The 21286-nt window shown below is 49.4% G+C and overlaps 1 protein-coding gene across 1 annotated transcript in view; it reads left to right on the forward strand.

Moving 5' to 3' along the window:
- Positions 1–20950, forward strand: part of cecr2 (CECR2 histone acetyl-lysine reader) — a 34715-nt gene extending 13765 nt beyond the window's left edge. Inside the window, exons 2-19 of the mRNA XM_076019184.1 lie at positions 589–683; positions 2147–2330; positions 3472–3599; positions 3794–3877; positions 4273–4340; positions 4461–4663; positions 8393–8482; positions 8693–8843; positions 10663–10792; positions 10880–10917; positions 11013–11104; positions 11215–11341; positions 12918–13297; positions 13424–13549; positions 14230–15004; positions 15745–17518; positions 18253–18320; positions 18452–20950. Coding sequence (XP_075875299.1) covers positions 589–683; positions 2147–2330; positions 3472–3599; positions 3794–3877; positions 4273–4340; positions 4461–4663; positions 8393–8482; positions 8693–8843; positions 10663–10792; positions 10880–10917; positions 11013–11104; positions 11215–11341; positions 12918–13297; positions 13424–13549; positions 14230–15004; positions 15745–17518; positions 18253–18295 — 4488 coding nt within the window. The 3' untranslated portion in view covers positions 18296–18320; positions 18452–20950. The remainder of the gene's footprint in view (positions 1–588; positions 684–2146; positions 2331–3471; positions 3600–3793; positions 3878–4272; positions 4341–4460; positions 4664–8392; positions 8483–8692; positions 8844–10662; positions 10793–10879; positions 10918–11012; positions 11105–11214; positions 11342–12917; positions 13298–13423; positions 13550–14229; positions 15005–15744; positions 17519–18252; positions 18321–18451) is intronic.
- Positions 20951–21286: the final 336 nt, after the last annotated feature.

Genomic DNA, 21286 nt, shown 5'->3' on the forward strand with positions numbered 1-21286 from the left:
GCATGCTGGGAAGCGGCGCTGCGCTCTGCGTCTCGGTTGGCCAGCGGAAGAGGAGGAGGAGGAGGAGGAGGAGGAGGAGGAGGAGGAGGAGGAGGAGGAGGAGGAGGAGGAGGAGTGAGAAGCAGCAGCAGCGCAGCAGCTCAAGGCCCCTGCTGCCGTCCTGCCTGCCTGCCTGCCTGCCTGCCTGCCGTCTCTCCTCGGTGCTTTCAGGTCTTTTCGAGTTTGCTCTGGCGGTTACTCCCGCTTCATAAAACCTCAATGGCCGCAGCACAATGCCAGGCAGGAGAGAGGTCACAGCTGAACTTGAACCCTGGTTCCAGCCAAGTAACCGCTGGCGCTGCGAGGAGGAGACCCTCGCAGAGGTCTCGTTAAAGTGCAAACGGCCTCGTTCTCTCTGTACCGTTGCCAGCTTTGTCCGCCGACGCCACTCTTTCACGCAAAGCCCGACTCGCAGTTGCGTCTTCATCTTTTCCCGTCCGCAGAATTTGTCCGTGCCTTGTCGGTTCTCACATATGTTGTTGGTAAAAACACTTTACTACCATTGTGATGTTTGACCCTGTTTTTTCTGCACTTCTTGTTTCTGCCTAGGAGTTGGAGGAAGCTCTGTCAGTGCAGGACCTCGGCTTCCTCGGCGACCTCCTCGCTTGCCTGCTGCAGGGTTGCTACCAGCGCAACGACATAACGTGAGTATACGTCCTCTGAAAGGGTTTATCAGGCAGTTCTCTTCTCTTTTGCAAAACACACCGAAATACTTGCAATATTGGAACAAAAACAGCCAGAGTCGCTTTCAAATTCAACGCTCCGATATGAAATTAGCAGCAGAGAGGAAATCAATGCTTCCAACTTCTTCAAATTAGCCGTGAGAACCAGCAGCTTTTTACAGGAAGTGTGCGTCAACTGCACCCTGACTCGCTGGGGGAGTTGAAATTTGCTCAACATGATGAATCAGTGGTGGTGGGGGTGTGGAAAGATCCAAACCGCTGAGGCATCCTGCTTTGAGAGAAAGTGAGTCTTCAGCTGTTTTGCATACCCACGCTCGGCTCTCACCTGTGGGGCTCCCCCCCCCCCCCTCCAACCTCCGTGCTCACCTCCTCTTTCCTGCCTCCTTACTTGCAAAGTGGCGGAAAGACACCGCCGCGCCGATAAGCAGAGAAGGCGGGAGCGATCCAGTTTTTTTCCCCCTCCCGGGCGACCGGTGAGAGCGGGACAACCTGCTTTATTGGACTGGACAGGCGCTGGCATCCTGGGGGCGGCTGCTCAGCGCTGGCCTTTCACTGAGCTGCCCTTTTCATCCGCACGTGTTAAACGCTCTGACGGAGCGGGGGAAGCGTAGGGAGGGAGGGAGGGAGAGGGAGAGAGAGAGAGAGGGAGGAGGGGGGAGAGAAAAGAAGAAGAAGAAAAAAAAAAACCCGAAGGGACAGAAAGCAGGGGAGAGCCGGGGTTGGGATGAGGGGGTCGCCCGCAGCTGTGTGAAAAGTGCACGCTGCTCTTTCAAGATAAGCCATTTTCTTCTGTCGCCTCCTCTGTGTGCTGGTGCATACGATGCTCACCCCTCTTGCCCCGAGCCCCCTTGTTCTCTTCCCCTCAGTTGGAACTGAAGGGTACAGATTAATCAGCTGGACCTGAACCGGAACCAACGTTTATTTATCGGCTCCCGCTCGTTGCGGAGATACAACTCCGCTCCTATTCAGACACCAGAATCTCCTTTTTTTTCCATTTTAAGGCTCCGGTGCTTCTGTTTTGTCAGCCGCTATTGTGACTGCCTTTCTTTCCGAGTTAAACATTGTAACATCCTGCAACTATTGAAGCGGAGATTATTGAATTTCAACACAATTACCGGTAGTTTCATTCATTTTTAACTGACACAAAATAAATGTTTTTTAAAAAATTCAAATTCAAATTTATCACCATCGGTTTTTCAGTGCGGCCCCTGCAGCCTGACTTTAAAATTGTCCCGCGGCGTAAACCCCACCCTAGCCATTTGGAAACAGCTTCTGAAGAAAAAAAATGGCTTATGAAGTTGCTCAACGCCAGTCGGTGACTAAGGCCGAAACAACAATCGTAAACCCGAGTTGTCTTTTCCCACAATACGACGCATGCGTCACCTCGCCTCTCTTCTCTTTTTTTCTTTTGCTTTGCCATGCAGCCCCGAGTCTTTCAGCAGCTATCTCAATGACATCATCAGTTACCGCTGGGAACTGGAAGAGGGGAAGCCCAACCCGCTTCGGGAGGCTTCGTTCCAGGATCTCCCCCCTCGCACCCAGGTGGAGCTGCTGCACCGGTTGTGCGACTACCGACTGGATGCAGCCGATGTGTTTGATCTGCTCAAGGTACAAAAATGCACGCCGCAGTCCACTCAAGCCGCGTTCACACTGCCAGCCGAAATCCGATTTTTAGCCAATCCAGATCGAAACTGGATGGTGCTTTTGTGGTCTGAACAGTCACAAATCACATGAAATCCAATTTTTTTTTTTTTTTTGGCAAAATGGATTGAAACCACCTTTGGGAGGTCGCTTCAAATGGCATTTGGACAGATGCGTCATTCAAGCCAAGCTCCAGGCCATGTATCGCAACAAGTGCCGCTGTTGAAATGATATGACGTCACACACTACACTCTACGCTGGACGACGCCTCCGCTCCGACGTCGTTGCTGCGGCAACCTGTCAGATGGGTCAATAATGTGGCCCAGTGTGAACAGAGCCGCATCCCATTTGGACACTTGCTAAATGAATTTGAAAATGGATTTGAGAGGGAATCTGATTTGAATCAGATTCGCCTGCAGTGTGAACGCAGCCCTAGAGCCGCCTTGTTTTTTTTTTGTTTTTTACAGTCGGGCCTCATTTAGGGCCGTTCCGTGCAGCACGCCCAAGTTTGGAAGCGAACTGCTGCACGGAAATCAAAGCATCTAATAGTACCAGTAAAGTTATATTGGTTAATGTGAATATGTGAATGTAGGTTTGTAAGCAAATTGTATCCAATTAAAACATAAGAGAAGGAATCCTCTCATACGTATTTGATGCCTGGTTACCATTTAACATAGGTGAGGTTTTTTTATATGGTTTCGGGTTTCCGAACACCTGACCTGCACCGTGAACAAGAAATGGACAACACCATTTTATTCCTTATTTTCAACCATTTTATATTTTATCTGTGCCCGTATGGCGACAGGCCAAAGAATAGCCAAAATCATTCTCAGGTAATCAGACGTCCACACGCTGCCGGCGGATCGACGCGAATTTGCAGGAGTCGTGATTTAGCTGCGTGTCGCACCCGACAGAGGAACCCAAAGGCGTCTCAATTTATGAACGCACTCAGCAAGATAGTGAAAGCGCCTCGTGTCAGCGGGTGATTCACGGCCGCGCACGCTCGGACGGACCGGGTGACGTCACCGGCGACCCACCGGCGTCTCGCAAATTGATTTGAAACCTGCCCCGTCCTGTCTCCCCTCCGTCCCACCTGCCATCCCATCAGGGCCTGGACTCAGACAGCCTCCGGGTGGAGCCGCTGGGCCAGGATGGAAACGGAGCCCTCTACTGGTACTTCTACGGTACTCGCATGTACAAGGAGGAGCCGCTCAGGAGGAAAGCAGAGAGGAGCAGGTAGGTGACCTCTGCACAGTCAACACGGAGATAACGCCGAGCCGCTTGGTTCTGTTTGGGTGGCTGGCGAGCGCACGTGTCAACCGTGTGACTCGGCTCGTGCCCGCCTTTTATGGGTCTGACTTCTTTACAGCTGGCCGCCGTCACTTATTACTCCGTTCTCAGCGTTGCTCTTCCACTCGTTTTTGCGACAGTGAACCCGCGGAGGGAACGTTGCCGGGGAAAAAGAAACGCGGACGACCGGCGAAGAAGAAAAAACTGGAAGACTCGCAGCTAAGGTGGAACACTCGCCGAGTTCACGTCACCCAGATATACTGGCTTAAGTCAACAGCCAACGCATTGGACTGTCACTGTTGAGGGGTTTAGAATTTTAACTATTTATAAAGAACCATAACATGATATTTCCTAGTATGGAAGATAAAATATGTCTTTAAATGAATGAAGTAACCCACAGAAATAAGGATTTAATCATTATTTTTAATGTGTTGCTTTGATGAGGCTTTGAGTCAAATGAAACTGGAGATAATTACCAGTTCGGTGTACGACTCCGGTCATGGACAGACATTGTGTCGTGCAGGAAAGCCAGTGTCTAAAACATTTAATTCATCCCCTGCTGTTCACCATTATTTCAAGTGTGAGCGTTCATCTATTTCAAATGTGTTGTACTAAACAGTGAGGTGGAGAGTGAAACGGGAGAGGGGAAGACGGAAAATGGACTGGATGATGGAACTCTGAGTACAGGTGAAGAGATTTTTTTTTTTTATAGAAGCACATTTCACGAGAGCTCTGTTGAGATATTCAAGCTGTTTTTCATCTCTACTACAAGATTTGCCCATTTTTTCCCCGTCTTTTTCCGCTCAGATTCGAGCCTCTCCAGCGCCTCCTCCTCCTCGCCTCCGCCAGGGGCTGAGCGAGGAGCGTGGTCCCTGGTGTGCGACACGGAGGAGCAGTGGGTCAGTCTGGCGGAGAGCATCAAGGACAAAAGCTCCCCGCAGGACCGCCATCTCTACCGCATCATCAGCCAGAACTTCCTGCCCGAGATCAGCAGCATGATTGAGCACAAGGTCAGAGGCTGGAGAGTGGAGAGTGGAGAAGGGAGCGACTGCCCTCATACTCTGTGGCAGTGGGGTTAATAATGCAGAGTGTCAGTTAAAAATAACCATTGAAAAAAAACCAAAAAAGCATTAAGCCAGTGTGTGTGATATACCGATCCAAATGACTTGACTTAGCATAATTGCCTCAGTCATTTTTTCGCCAACTTGTGAATATCATTGTGCTTGCTAAAAAATGTGTTTTTTCTTGTTTTCTGAAAACGTTCAAATATGACTTAGGCGGCTATGCTATTAGGCTAACAACATACGTATTAATTATAGATTGTCTATAATTAAAATGATCTCATTTTAATGTATTAATGACATGTAAAAAGTCCTGCAATGTACCCACATTCAAATTTTCCACGTAGTTTTGTTATTCTTCTAGATATCCACGCATCTCCAACACATTTAGCCCATTGTTTACAGCCCACTGACTGTCCTTGTTTCTGGGAGCAGCATTATAGGAGCGTCGGTGTTCGTACACAATTAGCCGTGAGCCGATTCCTCACTCTTGAGTTTGCCCCGGCCCCCTTCTCTCAACACTCACGCTGAGCAAGAGGCACGCACCGCACGTCCGCATCCACTAGCCCGTGCTTGCCCCCCTTCGTTGTGCAAACTGGAGTGCGACCGCAGGGAGCCGTGACTCCTGGGCTGGTTTGTCAGAACGGAGGTGGAGGTTCTCTGCCTGGCTGCGTCGGGATGAGCCAAGCATTAGTCCGTTGGAATGTGAGCCGAGCACCTGAAGGAGGAGTGGAAGCGATCGTGCTTGTAGCAACCGTTTGAGTCAGAGCGACCCACACACACACACACACAGACACGGCACTCCCCACTCAAGTTTCTCTCAAACGTATAGTTTGCAGTGGAATTAACTGAGCAGTCATTGACTAGATTAGTGCTGATGATTATATTCCATAGAGATGAGAGATGCTGAGGTGGTGATGGTTCTTTCCACTGCTGCTTATGTGAAACGTCTTACTCAGACCTTCATTGTCTTTATTCTAAGTGAGGTTAGGAATCAGTCGCCGCTTGCAAACTGTTCATCTGCATTTAAGAAAAACAACAAACTAGTAAGTAAAAAATATAAAAATAAATTTCTTTTCAATGAAATGAATATTTCTATTTTCTAATGTATTTTTTTTGGCTGAAATTCAAACTGTGGTGAAACACAGCAGGGGATAAATGTCCTGTATGTGAATTGTTGTTGCATCACATTTCCGCACTCCCCTGCCGCAGCAAATTGTGTCCTTACATCGATTTTGAAGACATAATGTATTTGTGGTATCCCGTATGAAAAGTAGGACTTCCACAGATACTTTTTTACATATGACTCATGTTTTTGTGGTGGCTTTGTTACATTTCAGTCAATATTCATTATAGTCCAAACAAAGGTTTGCAACTCTTTGGGTGCTCATGTGTCATGGCAAAGAATGTGGACTGGTTTGAAAGTGTTTTAATTTCCCTTTTTAACAATGTCCCGTTTGGAAGGATCACGGCTTTGTAACATGGCTGGCACATGTGAGAAGTGGGCGAAGCCACAAGGAAGTTGCACTAAATTTGAGTGAAGCTGTTCTGCTGTCGGTCTTACCGCTATTGTTTTGTGCCGTTAGGGTGATTTGATGATTCAACCGAGCAGTAACTGCCAGGTGAACCTAATTCATACTATATCCTTGTTTAGCCCTCAACTATTTCTTTGTTATGACACTGCAAGTGGGAGCAGACGTTCTTCAGTACGCATCATAGTAGGCAGATTAAACGGTTGTGGTTTTCAACGACGGCCGTTTATAGAATTTTATTTGCAACCTCTTCAGGCTCATTAGTCTGGTACTGGCTGCAAAAGTTAGTAAAGGCGGGAAAGGAAAATACTGACGGTGACCACAACAGAATACTTTTGTTTTTGTAATAGCATGCTCTTTAAAATTTATCACATCTATTTTGTTAAATATTTTCTGTAGTGCATTTCTACGAAAGAGGATTAGGGCCACAAGAACACAAAACTCTTTTTTTATTATTATTTTTTCTTCCAAGTTTCCAATTTGAGAATAAAGTTGAAATTTCGAGATTAAAGTTGAAATTTCAAAAACAAAGTTAACGTAAAAAAGACAACATTTCGTGAATAAAATCTCGACTTTATTCACAAAATTTCGTCTTTTTTACGTCGACTTTTTTCACGAAATTTCAACTCAAAATGAAAACTTTAAAAATCTCTTTCCTGTAATAGTTTTTTCTCTTCTTGTGGCCCTAATCCTCTTCCCTACATTTCTGATTGCGTTACACACACAAGACAACCTTTTTTTCCTGGCTTTCTCCCAGGCTCTCCGTTAATGAACGTTGCTTAATGACGCATCGCTGCCATGTGACCGCGTGAGCGTGAAATGTTGGTCCATGCATGCGCGGAGAAACCAAATCATCCGGGTTGACGGGACGGCGCTGCGACGTCCCCGTCGCGGCTCATATGACACCGGTGTGTCGCCCGCTTGTCCCAGCCGCCCCTCCCCTCCCTCGTTGTGTCTTCAGCTGCTGTCACTGGCCATTCCGTGGGGGGTGGGGTTGGGGGAGGGAGGCAGGACTGGCTCACCTTGAGGCAGGATGGAGCCTCTCGAACGACAGCGCCTCTGTGCTCCGGGATTCTCTCGACCTCTCTTAAGTGGTGACACCGGAGGCACTCTATCGTGCGCATGGTGCATGAAAGGGGGTTGCAGATCGGTGATAAAGGAGGTGGTGGTGGTGGGGGTGGGGGTGGGGGGTGGGGGTTCTTGGGGCCTCAAGTTTGTGCCCTTCCTTCGCAGTGAGACAGTGCAGGGATGGAGTGTGGACGGATGAGTAATTTCTTCTTTTATTGATTGGTCTCTCTCTCTCTCTCTCTCTCTCTCACACACTCACACACACACACACACAGGCCTTACATAGCAGCTAATGCATTTCCAGGCCTCCCATTGTTGTTTTATGGATGGCCAGAAGCCTGACGTTGACACCTCGGTGCTGTTGCCTGCGCCGGCCTGACAGTTATTCACAGTCCAAGTCCCCTAATAAACCCTGACATGTGCTTTGGAGGCCAATCCCCGATATAGACAGGCTTTTAAGGGATCTGCTGAGCGCTCTCTTGGCCGCTCGGCTCCGCCCGCTGCCTCGTGCGCTGCGCTTGAGCCACAGATGCTTTTTTTTAAAGCAAGTTGTGGAGCCTGTTGAACGACACAACGTGGTCAGAAGTGGAGCAATCGGGAGGATACGCACGCATTTTTGCGATCGAGCGGCTTCGCCTCTACAGGGTTAATCATCGTATTAGCGGGCTTGTGGAAGAGGCCTCTCACCTCCCCCAGGCAAAGGTGGGGAACACAGGCAGCGGAGGAGAAGAAGAAGGGATGACTTCAGGGGATGGCGGGGGAGGAGAGTCTTTCACCTCTTAATACTCACTGGTCCGCCGCAGCTCCTCAGGCACTGCCACATTATTGGCCTGCGTATGCCTCCCTGTCTTGCCGTTGGCGAAGGCTCGCTGAGTGATCCGTCATTGTCCGTCCACTCAGTCATTGGAAAACAACAGATGTAAAGTTGAAATGGTTATACATCAATGTGAGAACAATTTAGGCGCATTTAATTATTGCTTTGAAAAGGCCGCGTGCCAATTTAGATTCCAACAGAGGTTTGGCCAAGTATTACCTTTTAATTAAAGATTTTTCTTTTTTTGTTTTCCTCTCTCCACAGGAGCGAGAGCAGAAACAGAAGCTACTGGCTCCGGCTCCCGTCCCCACATCGCAACGCTCCTCTGAAAAATACATTTACCCAAAGAAGGAGGTGCGTCTCTCTCTGTCTCTGCTTGTGTCTTCAATTACATCGCAGACAAAATCCACTGCGTCGCGTTTTTTAATCAAGTAACATCTGCAGCCACCTGCAGTTCAACCAGGATTTATTCCCTCGCCGTGGAGATGATATTCAGTGTCGGCTTTTGTGTGTTCGGCGGTCCGCCTGAGACCAATGTGCCCGTGTGTGTGTGTGCGCGCTCAGGATCATCATAAGGGGATGTCGGAGGAGGGAAGGAGAAGAGACGAAGAGCTGGACAGGCAGGCGCTCCTGGCCGAGCAGCGGCGAGAGGAGGAGAGGCTTCTGCAGGAGGAGCAACAGAGAGAGAAGATGGAGAGGATCAGAGCTGTGGAAGGTAAGATGGATGGCCGAGAGGGGGTAGAGGGAGCGCGTGGAAATACGAGGATGTTTGTGGATTGCATCCCATTTCATGTCTTGTTTTAATCCACAAACATAGTGAGTGCTTCAGTACGAAGCGTATTGCATTCACTTAGGAAACAAAAGCTCTGTTTTTCGGTGTAATTTCTTTCTGATTTTCTGAGTGAGAGTTCTGAGGGTTTTTTTTCCGCAGTGGTTTTTTCAGAATAATTTTCTGTTTTTCGGACTAATCTTTCCCCCCACCGTTAATTAACAATCGCATCCATTCCTCGATGGAGAGCTGGATTTAATGGAAGCAAACATGGCGCGCTTGTTTAGTTTAATCAAGTTTTACTTTGACCTGGGTTTAAGGCACTGGGAGATGGTACCGTCTTTAAGTCACATAGACGGTATTGCCATTAGTTTGTTGACTTTATGCAGGCACCTGAGGACTTTGCGGTTGTTCCGAATCAAAGCTCATTCAGATCTCCTCGAGCTGGCCACGTGGTGACCCAAGAGACGATCAGGAGTCTCTTGCAGGTTGACGGTTTTCTCAGGAATTTTGAAGTATCACGATAATTCATTAAAAAAAAAAAAAAAACTGAAAAACAAGCCTGAAAAAATTAACATGAAAAAAAGAAAACAGGGCTTTTTTTCCCCCAAGTGAATGCTTGGAACGCTTCCGTACTATAGAAATCCTTCCCCACTATTGACAACAGGATTCGGGGGCCCTTCTGCTTTTTTTTCTACTTGCTTTCATCGAGGTCAGATTGTGAAAAGCACTCACGCGCTCATGCGTCCACACCTCCATTGCCGCGTTTTTTTTTTTTTTATATTCCCTCCAAAGGCTCGGAAATCTACAGCGGGGCAGCGGCACTGGAAGCCTTGTGATTTATGTATAGTGCACGCAGGCTGTGAGGGGGAATGTTCAGGGCCTTTTAATCACAGGATCGCTTCTCTTTTTCTACCGCCACCCCCCTCCTCTGATGTCATCTGTCAAGGGTTAATGAACTGCTGATTGTGCTTCAGTGGAGGAGCCTCATTAATGTATTATAGATGAACAGCAGGCCCGGGCTTGCGCTCTGTGTGCATTGCATATGTGGGATCCTCCCTCGAATCTCTTTAATCCACGCGGCAGGAGGGCGAGCAGGCCTCTCATGTTCAAAGATGAAGCGGCGATATATCCATACTTTCTCCGCTCCGCTCCACTCCGCTCTGCTCTTTTGATCAACTGGCTTTAAGAAAAAAAAGAAAAAAGATGACTAATGTTTCCTTCTCTCTTTGCTCATCTGAACTGTTGCTGTCTCTGAGGACGCATGTCCTTCCCCTGACGAGCCTCAGCGGGCAGCGAGGCTGATTGTAAACTGTAGCCACCAAACAAACAACATTTGTGGCGTACTTTGTGTATTTGGCTGCGTTCACACTGCAGGCGACTCTGATTCAAATCGGATTCCTTCTCGAATCTTCTCGAAATTTTTAGGGCTGACTGCCCACACTGGGTTTTAGCAAGTGTCCAAATGGGATGTGGCTCTGTTCAGACTGGTCCACGTTATTGACCCATCTGACAGGTTGCTGTAGCAACGGCGTCTCCATTACGTCGCATTAGGTATTGCGACGCGTAGAGTGACGTCATGGACAGTCAAAACCAATTGGATTTCATGTGATTTGTGACTGTTCAGACTTCAAAAGAGACACCCGGTTTCAATTTGGATTGGCTGAAAAACGGATTTCGGCTGGCAGTGTGAACGAAGCTTTTTTTGTTGTTGGGTGTAGTTGGTTTTCACTAATCACCCGCCGTGGGCCTCCTCCCCTCTCAGAGCGAGCCAAGCGGCGGAAGATGCGGGAGGAGAAGGCCTGGCTGCTGTCTCAAGGGAAGGACCTGCCACCCGAACTCCTGAACCTGGAGCCGTCTTCCCCCGTTCAGAGAAAACGCAGGAACAAAGAATTGTAAGAAGCGCTCCAACATCTGAAGGATCCACTTTATACCCGGGAAAGCGTTGTTCGTCTCTTATGATGTGTCTTTGACATTTTCAGCTACGAGCTCGATGACGACTACACCGCTCTGTACAAAGGTAGGCTTAGTGAGCATCTATTGATGTCTGCAAGTTGCTTTTTTTTTTTTATGACTATTTGAACTTGCGTCTGTGCTGCATCTCTTTGCTTTCAGTGCTTGAGGTCTTAAAAGCCCATAAAGATGCCTGGCCTTTCCTGGAACCTGTGGATGAATCGTACGCGCCCAACTACCATGAGATTATCAAGGTAGTAAAGACAAGACGATCAAAGTTGGAATGTAACCAGATACTGCCTGCGAGCCGTGAACACCGAGGGTAACCGAAGGGTTTTCTCACTCTGTTCTCCGGGCTTTTCAGACTCCGATGGACCTGTCCACGATTGAAAAGAAGCTCACCGATGGGGAGTACATTGCCAAGGAAGAGTTTGTGGCTGACGTGAAGCTCATGCTTGAAAACTGCTCCGAGTACAACGGCGAAGACAGCGGTAAGTGAATACAGGGGAGTTGACCGTGCCGTCAAACGCGTGCTCCTATATACATTTCAGCCACAATCCGTGCGTTTGAAAGACGCATGTGCATTGGTTGCGAAGGCTGCGCGAGGGAGAGCGGCTCAAAGAAAGGGGGCGGGTCTAGGTGGTTGTTGGGGCCGGGGCCGGGGCAGCCTTGACAGTGATTAATGAGGAGTGATTGAGCTGTTCTCCAGTGCTCAGGGGGATGTGAGCCCTGCAGTGCCAGAGAAACATTCCAGCCCCTAAGCCCCCTGTCTGGAGCCATCCATTCAGCGGAGCACTCTCCTGGGATGGTGGGGGGTCGGGAAGGAGGCCCACGGTAGAGCTGGCAGGAGGAGGAGGGGGGAGGGCTCGGAGAAGCAGGGGTCATCCAACACCCTGTGACCTGGTCATCCAGCTGAGGCTAGTGTGTGTCTTAATGGCGCAAGACATCCATATTGGCTGGACTATAAAGGAATGAGTGGACGGCGTGCCCGCGCGGGGTTGCGCCCTTGAAAGGGAAGGGAATCCATCACGGCAACAATGCCATGTACTGCACGTCATGTTTCCCAATTCAGAGTTGTTTTCTCCCGTCTTGTTTTTTTCCCACTTCTTTTAAAATGACCCACATCTGACACCCTCATTTACACCAGCTTGAACTTTGTTTACACTTTAAACAGCTTGCACTCACTGAGGCAGGTTGGTTACGCACCTGGAAGAACGAAATAAACCAGTTCTTGGTGATGGAGGCAAACAATCTTTTATTTTCCTCCATCGATGTTTTATTTACTTTTCAATGTGGAAGAGAAGGATATGAGCCCCTAGTAGAAGCCTGGTTGCTGTTTTTCAGTTTGTACCATGCATGTATATGATCATGTCATTAATATGCGCCATCATCACATTTCAGTTTGATACGTCTTTAGCCGTTAAGCGTCCGGAGCCCTCTTCCTTTCGGCGCCTTTGGTAACCGATGATGTCATTCACACCAGACACGAAGCAACGCGCATCTCACCCTAACCCCGGTTTCCGGCGTCTAGTCTATTTTGTGCGTGAGCCGCGAGCAATCCACGTCAAGCTGGACAGGAAGTCACGCGAAGAAACACGAAAAAAATGTGGTTAATTTTCAAAATACAATACAGCGATTGACAAATGCGATCATATTTGTGTACGTTATATTTGTCAGTATCTAGTATCAGAGTGCGAGAGAAATGAAAACAAACAACAAACAAACATACAAACACACACACACACGAAAGAGAGCAACGGAGTGGGCTGTCCACAGGTTGGGGGGTTGGGTTTTTGGGTGTCTAAACACACAAACGGGGAAAGAGCGAGAGAGAGGCAGAGATGAGTTGTTGTCAAGTCAGGATGGACGATGTGAAATTGATCTCGGGAGTGGAGAAGTAGAGGAAGTTGTCGGAATGGGAGTAAACAACAGCTGAGCAGAAGCGCTAGTCGACCGTTGCGGAGAACTGCATGTCTGGGGTAAACAGTCGGGGCTGCGGATTTTCGTGGGCACGTCCGCGTCCGGCGTGAACACGGCGTAATTGTTCGTGACCTTTTGCGTTTCCAGAATACACCATCATGGCGGAGTCTCTGGAGCGGTGTTTCAATCGGGCCTTGCTGAAACACTTACCATCCGAGGACGGGGACACTGACGAGGACTTCCACGTCAGCAAGGAAGAAAAGGAGCGCAAGGAGAAGAAACGGACTCGCGGCAGCAAAAACGTGGGGCCTGAAAGTCTGATCAGAGCCACCGACCAGGTCCAGCGCAAGCGGAGCTCCAGGGGAGACGCGGGCAGCGCGCACTCCGAGGACGAGTACAGCAAACCAACGCGACCGCCGATGCGCCCTCACTGGACCAACGGACCTCATCATCCCCAAGGTCTGCCTCCGAACCAGCACCATCCCCATGGAGGAGGTCTGAGGGGCATGTATCACCCAGGGCAACAGGTACGGGTGCAGGATAGGTTCAACTGCAGGATCTTTGCTATTTTTTTTTTTACTGTGTTTCTGTTATTTCTGTCCAAAATGTAGGGATAAAGCACTAAAAGTGAATTGTCTTTGTTCTCTCTAAAGTTCCGTGGACCGGTAGATCCCAACAGTCCACACATGTATGGCCAGAGAATGGCCATGGACCCCCGCTTTGGCTACCCAGGTCATGTTCCCAGGCACCCAGGCATGCCGCCCAACTATCCCATGCAGGTAATTTGAACTGGTCATGACGTTACTGTGGAAGCTCTTCACATTGCTTATTGTTGTTATAGAAGTTCTCCACTTAAACTTTGTTTCTTTTTGTTGCTGCTGCATTCCCATTACCCCTAGAATTGCGCAAAACCTAAATATCGCAATAAAAAAACTGGTCATGGAAACACCTGAACCCTCAAATATCATCGCTAAAAGGTTTTGACGCTCTCATGAGGTGGTTTTTCAGACGTGTGTGTATATATATATATATAGAGAGAGAGGTATAAGTGTCATGAAAACACTTTTTTCGCATTTACACTTCACCGGACGTGACGTACTGGGGTCACGTGACCAGTTCACTTCAAGTGAAAATGGCGCGTTATGTTTGGACGTAGGAGGAGACAGAATATTTTTTTACGAGTAATCGAAGAGAAAAATCTAACAACCATTCTTGACAGCAAACAACTATAAATAAACAAACAAACAAAAGCAAACGTAATTCTAGTAAGACGAGATTTTACCATACACCATAGCTGTTAGTTTGCGAAACAACTGTAAGGGAAACGCAGCTATAGTAGTTGATGCTGTGACACCACAAATTCTCCCCTTTGGGGATCGATAAAGTTTATTCAATTCAATTCAATTCAAAATGGACTGTTCATGGCTTTTTTTCCCTTTTTGCTTTGTTTTACCCAAAGCACCGCATGGTTGAAGGACACCACATGGGCCCCAGGTACCCAGTTGGCCCCGATCCGAACCACCAACAGCACCCTTACATGGGCCCGATGCACGGCCCATCTCTGGGACCCCGACCCATAGCGCTGCAGCCTGGACCTCCCCCTGAAGCCAGCATGTATCCTTCCCACCACCGTCCCGACGGCCACAACATGCACCCCATGGGCAACCGATACTGCGGCCCCGAGGGGCCTCCCCAGCACAACTACCATGGCCTGAGGACCCCCGGCATGGGCCTCTCCAACATGTGGACTGGCATGAGCCAACAGGACAGACCCGGCGGGATGGGCATGCAAGATCCAAACATGGCCAACCAGCGCAATTTCAGTTACGGCGGCGTCCCGCCTCCCGTCGGACACAAACCGTGGGGGGAGGCGGCCGGGTACCCCCACCCGCCTCCCAACGTCCAGTATCAAATGTCTGCAGCCGTCAGCTCCCCTCAGCGTCCCCCCGTCCCCAACACGGACTCCGCTGGCAGGACACGCTTGGTCTCGATGCTGGAAAGCCCCGAGATGCTGGCCCTGCAGCAGCTGTCAGCCTCCTCCGGACCCCCGGCGTGCACCCCTCCCCAGCACATAGTCAACTTTCAGCAGCCGGGGCCCCCGTCAGGAATTGGCAGCCTCCCAGCTCGGCCCTCTCAGCATCATCCCCCGGCCCCGGAGGTTCAGCTGCCACATCCCGCAAGGCACAATGGGCCAGACAGCCAGCCGTCCCAGCAGACAGACACGCAGCCCAAAGGTAGGCCTGACCTTCCTCTTCCTCTTCCTCTTCCATTCCCTCTGCTGTGCACCAGGAAACTCCCCAAAACCATTCTAACCTTTTTCCACAGAATATTTTCTCACAGACCGAGGCGCCTTGGTTTGTTAATCAGCACAACACCTCCCTCTCCCTCCCCCCACCCTAGCCTGTCTTGCCCATCCGTCAAGGGCTGTTTGCAATTTGATTATAATTATTTTTCTCAGTATGTGGCAGATTGAATATTCATGCCGCCGGTTATATCCTGGTGCTGGCTAAATAAAGTGTACATGACCTTGTAGCATGTGAAGGAGATGGCGGATCATGAGTTAGGCCTCATGCCGGATGACATTCTTCTTTTTTAACCAAGTTAGGGATGTTAACAATTAATCGATTATCGATTAATTGTCGAGTAAGAATTTAATCAATTAAATTAAATTAGTTGCAATTAATTGAACATTTTTTACACATTTTTTTTGGTTGGTAAATTACATGGTGTATACCTGTAGACCTAGAACAAGTTACTTTTAAACAACACAACAACAAAAAAAGTTGAAACGTGACCCATTAGAAGTCAACTTAAAGTCACAGGATAAATGTTAATGGGCCTTGGCACAGTCCGTTAAAGAACACTACAGGGCCATGTGTACTCAGTGCTTACATTACGATCTTAAATGGGAACCGCCTGTCCCATTTTCCTTGCGATAACAACTTCCTTTGCACCGTTTTTTATATTTTCACAGACGCGGCATCCGAAAACAAAATGGGTCCCGGCGTTCCCGCTGAGGCGACTCTCCACAAGAGCGCGGCTTCGACGGAGCAGGAGCACCCCCCCGTCTTCAGACCTGCAGGACACGTGAGCGGGCTACCAGAGGAGAAGCGCAGCCCGTCAGCCTCGTCAAAAGAGGCTCCCTCCGTGTCGGGGCTGGTGCCAAGCTCAGCGGAGGGCCTCCAGCAGGAGGGCGATGACCAGAAACAATCTGACACGCGTCCCCCTGCAAACGCCGGGGCCGCATCTGCCTCGTCTCGCCCCGACGCGAGCGCCAGCCGCCCGGCGAGTCCCGCTGCACCCAGCGACCCTCGGCGAGCGCAGAACAGTCCGCAGAAAAGCACACAGAGCCCCACTGCATCTCTGAACACACTGAACACTGCGGCACCTGAGAACCCAGGGAGTGACGGGCCGCAGACGCAGAACGGACAGCGGCAGAGCGAACGGCAGCCGCCTCGAGCCTCCCAGTCCGGCTCTCCGCAGCGTACGAACGCACAGGCGTCGCACCATTTCACCCAGAAGACCTCACCGCACCCGACACAAAACAGCCCTGCCCAGCCTGCGTCTCTTCAACCGGGGCTCCTCTCCTCCTCCTCTTCCTCCTTGACATCCAGTCATCCTAACCCTCAGTTGCCAAACCCGGCAGGAGACCACGGAGACCAGCGACCCGGCGAGCCTGCTGCTGCTGCTCCTCCTCCTCCTCCTCCTCCGCAGAACTCCGTCCAGAACAACTACAAGCAGCAGACCTTCAGCCCCAGTCATCCAGCCATGCTCGGCGGAAGCCACCCGGGCTTGCAGGCCCAGCGAGGTGCCCTGAACCCGGCCGTGCCCCCGCACTCGCAAGGCCCGGCCAACGGAGCCATGGGCCCGTACGGCCTGGGGAGCGAGCAGCAGCGACACCTGGGCCAGGCAGGCATGACGAGGGCCGTGCCGGCGTCCGCCCACCACGGCTACCACGGCCAGCCCACCCACCACCCCGCCTACCACCAGCAGGGGGCGCTGGGGTACCCCTACCACATGGCGGCGCAGCAGCACCCCCAGGCACACCCCAACATGTACCCTGCTCATCAGTACCAGCAGCAGCAGCACCAGCAGCAGCACCAGCAGCAGCACTACTACCCTCACCACCAGGGCCACGGCCAGCCCAGCGGCAGGGGAAGTTACCCGGCAGACGAGTGGCACCGCTCCCACTATCAGACCCCGCGGCCCGTGCCCGAGGCGGCGCCGCCGCAGCACAGGGGTCCCGACAACGACGAGCAGAATCCCAGGGGAGGAAGTCCGTCCAGGCAGCTCCAGAAAGAGAACCCGACGCGGCCCGAGAGCCCCAAGGAGATCCTGGACCTGGACAGCCACAACGCGGCCGGGCGCCACCACCACGGCGCCACCCAGCGGCGCCAGGCGGGCGTGTCCGCCTCGCACGTCATGCCGAGCTACATGTACGACCCCCGCGCCGTGCACCCCGGCATGCAGCAGGGCGGCGTCCCGCCGCCGCACATGCTGTCGCACGGCCACGGGGGCCCCGGCAGAGCCTCGTACCCGGCGCAGCCGTACCCGGACCCGGCGGCGTGCTACGCGGCGCAGAGGCCTCACCCGCACCTGATGGAGGCGCTGCAGCGGCCGCAGCAGCTGCCCTACTCCCCGGGCCAGACGCGCATGCCGGCATACAGGCAAGCGCGGCCGGCCGGGAACTACCAGGGCATGATGATGCAGCAGAGAGGCCTTCCGCCAGAACACTTTCTACACCCTGGGTAAAAAAATGTCACTTGTTTGATTTATTTTGAACAATATTCTTCAAATCAAATCAAATCAACTTTACTGATCCCTCGCGGGAAATTGACTTAAGGCTGCCGGTCAACACGTAATAGTTTATAATATAGTTTATGGCTCATCTCTATTCTGCTCCTCTTTTATTTCATGTGCAATCTGATTAAAAACTAAGTCATGCTTAGAGTAGCAGAGGTGGGAACACTCTTTGACCGGTGGGCCATAATGTGTTCTAGAATTTGACAGAGGAGCCTATAATCAGTCATGTAGCTTTAATGTCAATTGGAAATGAACAAAAGCACAAAATCAGCGTCGTTGAAGCCCCACGGTGTTTAGCTCCTTATTGAAATGACTCTTAAAACACTGAACAGATGGATGAAATACAGCTATTTTATGACTTGCTTACTATGAATATCATTTCTTGAAGTTCAGCGGGCCGGATTAAAAAGCTCAACGGGCCGCATATGGCCCCAGGCCGCAGTTTGCCCATACCTGCTCTGTTGAATCACTCAGTTTGAGTGTTAATTAAAGCGAATAATCCAACGATGCCACCGCAGACTGCTGACATTTACTGACAGATTAGTTCAAAAATGCAGTTGTATTCCGCATTGAATGTGTTGTCAATGGGAGTATGTTAGACAATATGTCTGTTAGGATCAGATGCCCCAAGTTGAGAGATGTAAAAAAAACCAACCTTGATTTGTTTCCTCCCTGGCAGGCAGCAGATGATGGCTGCTCCTGGTGGCCCCAGCAGTAAATAAGGAGCGCGATAAGTACTTTGTCAGAGTGAGTAGAAGTGCTATGATTCAGTCACCCTGCATCAAGGGAGGACTTGGAGATAATTAATAGATCATATGAACGTTGAACATTAGTCAAAATGCGTGAATTTAACCACTTGATTTCAACTTCTTTTTCAGGGCACATCAATAGAGAAGAACATGTGAGGGAAAAGCAGAGAGTTAATGGAATGAATGTGACGACATGTTGACTGGACTGACAGGCTGACTGAGTGGCTCACTCTGTGCCACGACGATTCTCCTTACACTGGACAAAAACTCTTTGGGCTCCGTGGCGGCGTCAGCCGCTGGACCGAGAGGATCCAAACCGGCAGCTGGTATCGCAGGGATGAAGTCAAAATGTGAAACCGTCACCCAACCCGGGAAGGGTCTCCGCTGTACCTGCTGGGAACCCGGCTTCAGTTACGCAGCACCAGCTTCCTGTCAGCTACTTTTGGATTCACCGACCTGCTTAACCACGCCGTACCTGGTGGCGATTGTTTCCCCCTTGCCCCAATATTGGCGTCGGAACCTGGACCCCCACCCTCCGGCAGATGGGCAGAACGATAAACCTGTGAACCGACCCGTGAAAGCCTGGGAACACTGTAGAGTCCTGTCCTGTCTGAGCCTGCAGGGTGAGAGTGTGAGAAAGGCCGCTGAACAACAAAGCCCAAAAAAAAACCTAAAAACTAAAAAAAACAAAACAAAACAAAAAAAAACGAGACGTTCCGATTTCCTTGCTCCTCTCTTTTCCAAATATGTCTTCAAAAAACTCAGGTGAAAAGAATAAAATAAAATTTGGAGGTACTGCCCCGGCCCCCAACACCCATTGCCTTGGTTACCTTTCGTGAATGTATGAATGAATGCGTAGATAATTAAACGTGCGCGCGTGTCAGATTACGTGCGTTTTGAAAGCGCAAACCGTTGCAAGGAAGACCCAAGTCGCTGCCCACGTTCCAACTCTCGGCGTTTCATGAATGTCTTTGACGAGCGGCGAGGCGCAACAACAGCAAAAAATAAAATAAAATAAAATAAAAAATAAAATAAAAAAAAGTACCTATTCTACTATCTGCATTATGCACTAGGAATCTTGTGTAGATATCACATCCAGTGGCCTTGGATAGCTTCATCCTTTTAGTCAAACGCATATATGTATGAATATATTCCCTTACCTCCCGACCCGTCGTCGTCCCTCTTGCTGGCACATGCACATTAACAGAACAAACACTTTCTTTTTTCCTCCCCGCTTTTCAGCTGGTAGCCTTAGGCCTTCGACCCGCTCCTCGCTCGGCAGCTCATCTCGAGCGCTAACTCTTCCAACTCTTCCGCTTCGATACTAAGTCTATCCTCAGGGTTAATTGTTATACGGGTATTTTTCTGCATCTTTCTGAAGGAGCAACATGAGGAAAACAAAAATCGAAATCTGTGATAAGTCGTCCCTTCCTTATGCAAGGGAGTTTATTAGTCCGGCCTCCTCCTCGGTCCCACCTCTCCTCCAGGACACTCTCATCTCATAATGTAAAGGCAAGTTGATCAGAAAGGGGGATTTTCTCAGATTCACATACATTCCTTTTTCTCCTCTCACTCGTCCGTTGTAGCGCAAACTTGTTCGCAAATCTACCTCATTTGGCCAGTCGGTGGCGTCTACTGAGTCCAGCAACTGCTCCTCCTCCTCCTCCTCCTCCTCCTCCTCCTACTCCTCCGCCCGATTCTTGCCAGCATTATGTGATCAGTTAAAGACCATGTTCAGGTTTTTTTTTTAACGCTAAAGAAACAGATGATTAATTGGCCCACTGATGCCGTACCAGACGATGAAAGTGTTTCCTTTGGTTTGAATGGGACTCTTTTGTTTTTTTTTTTTTTGTAGATGAAGTCTTTGCTCTGTCTGAAACAAGTTGTTGTTTTTTTGGGGGGAGACGCTGCTTCAGTTCTCTTGGATCATGTAATTGACCGCATGGAGTTTGGCAACATTGTCCGGGAGTTCAGTAGCGGTAGGTGTCAGACGCATACTAAGTCATGTATTGAAAAGGGACGATTCAATAGAAAAGTGCTAGAAACCAGCAAGACGAGTCTTTTAATGGCTTGCTATTTTTTTCTCTCTAAAATAGTGACTCGTCTGAATATTTAGTGGGCCTAATTGGGCCTTATTGGAGGTAGTGTGTTCTCATACTCTCTAATGATTGTTCCTTTTAAATGTCATTGAGTTTGTGATTCGATGCTGTACTCTGTGTGTGCGTGCGATCAACATAAGTGTGAAGTCAACTCTCACTTTCCCCCTCTCTCTGCTGTCATCTCTCTGCACTAGTCAAACCCATTTTAGACGTGATTAAATGTGAATCATATTTATTTGCTCTTTTATGAATTTTTGTACATTTTGGACTTGTTTTAATATAAATGTGGTGTTTTTTCTCTTTCCATTATGTTTGTTTTTTTGCTGTCTTTTTTTTTTTTTTTTAGCAGTTGTCTTTTTTTTACCTCAGTAGCATTGTGAAATTGGGGGGGAAAAAAAGACCTGTACGTCTTTATTTTTAAGTGAAGTTTACAAGTTGTTATCTGACTGACAGATAATTATTTTGGAAATGGAATCGAGTATTTTCTACACTGTACATTTCTTAGAAATAAATAACTTCCTGGGAAAGAGGTCTCTTGATTATTGTCTAGTTTCAGAAGGCAGGAATAATAATAAAAAAACAAATCTGTTGGCGTATTTTCTAACCTTGATATGAAGGCCTGAAAACAAAGCTGTTCCACGCTGCAGTGTCGAGACATGTATCTGTAATCTGTTTTAAGAAACTGAATGGCCAAAAGTAATGAAATGCAAACAGAGCAAACAAAGGGGTCAATGGAAGAGATTGCCTTAATCTATTTAAGCGCCTCACACCATCGCCTTCAATTAGTGCTTATCCTCTTGACGAACACACTGTGCAGACTGTGCGCGCCGCTTCGTCTCACCCTCCGCACGTCTGCCGGAGTGAT

Source organism: Nelusetta ayraudi, unplaced genomic scaffold, assembly GCF_046127955.1.
Source record: "Nelusetta ayraudi isolate G7.1 ecotype Tasmania unplaced genomic scaffold, CSIRO-AGI_Nayr_v1 ptg000009l, whole genome shotgun sequence".
Taxonomy (NCBI): domain Eukaryota; kingdom Metazoa; phylum Chordata; class Actinopteri; order Tetraodontiformes; family Monacanthidae; genus Nelusetta; species Nelusetta ayraudi.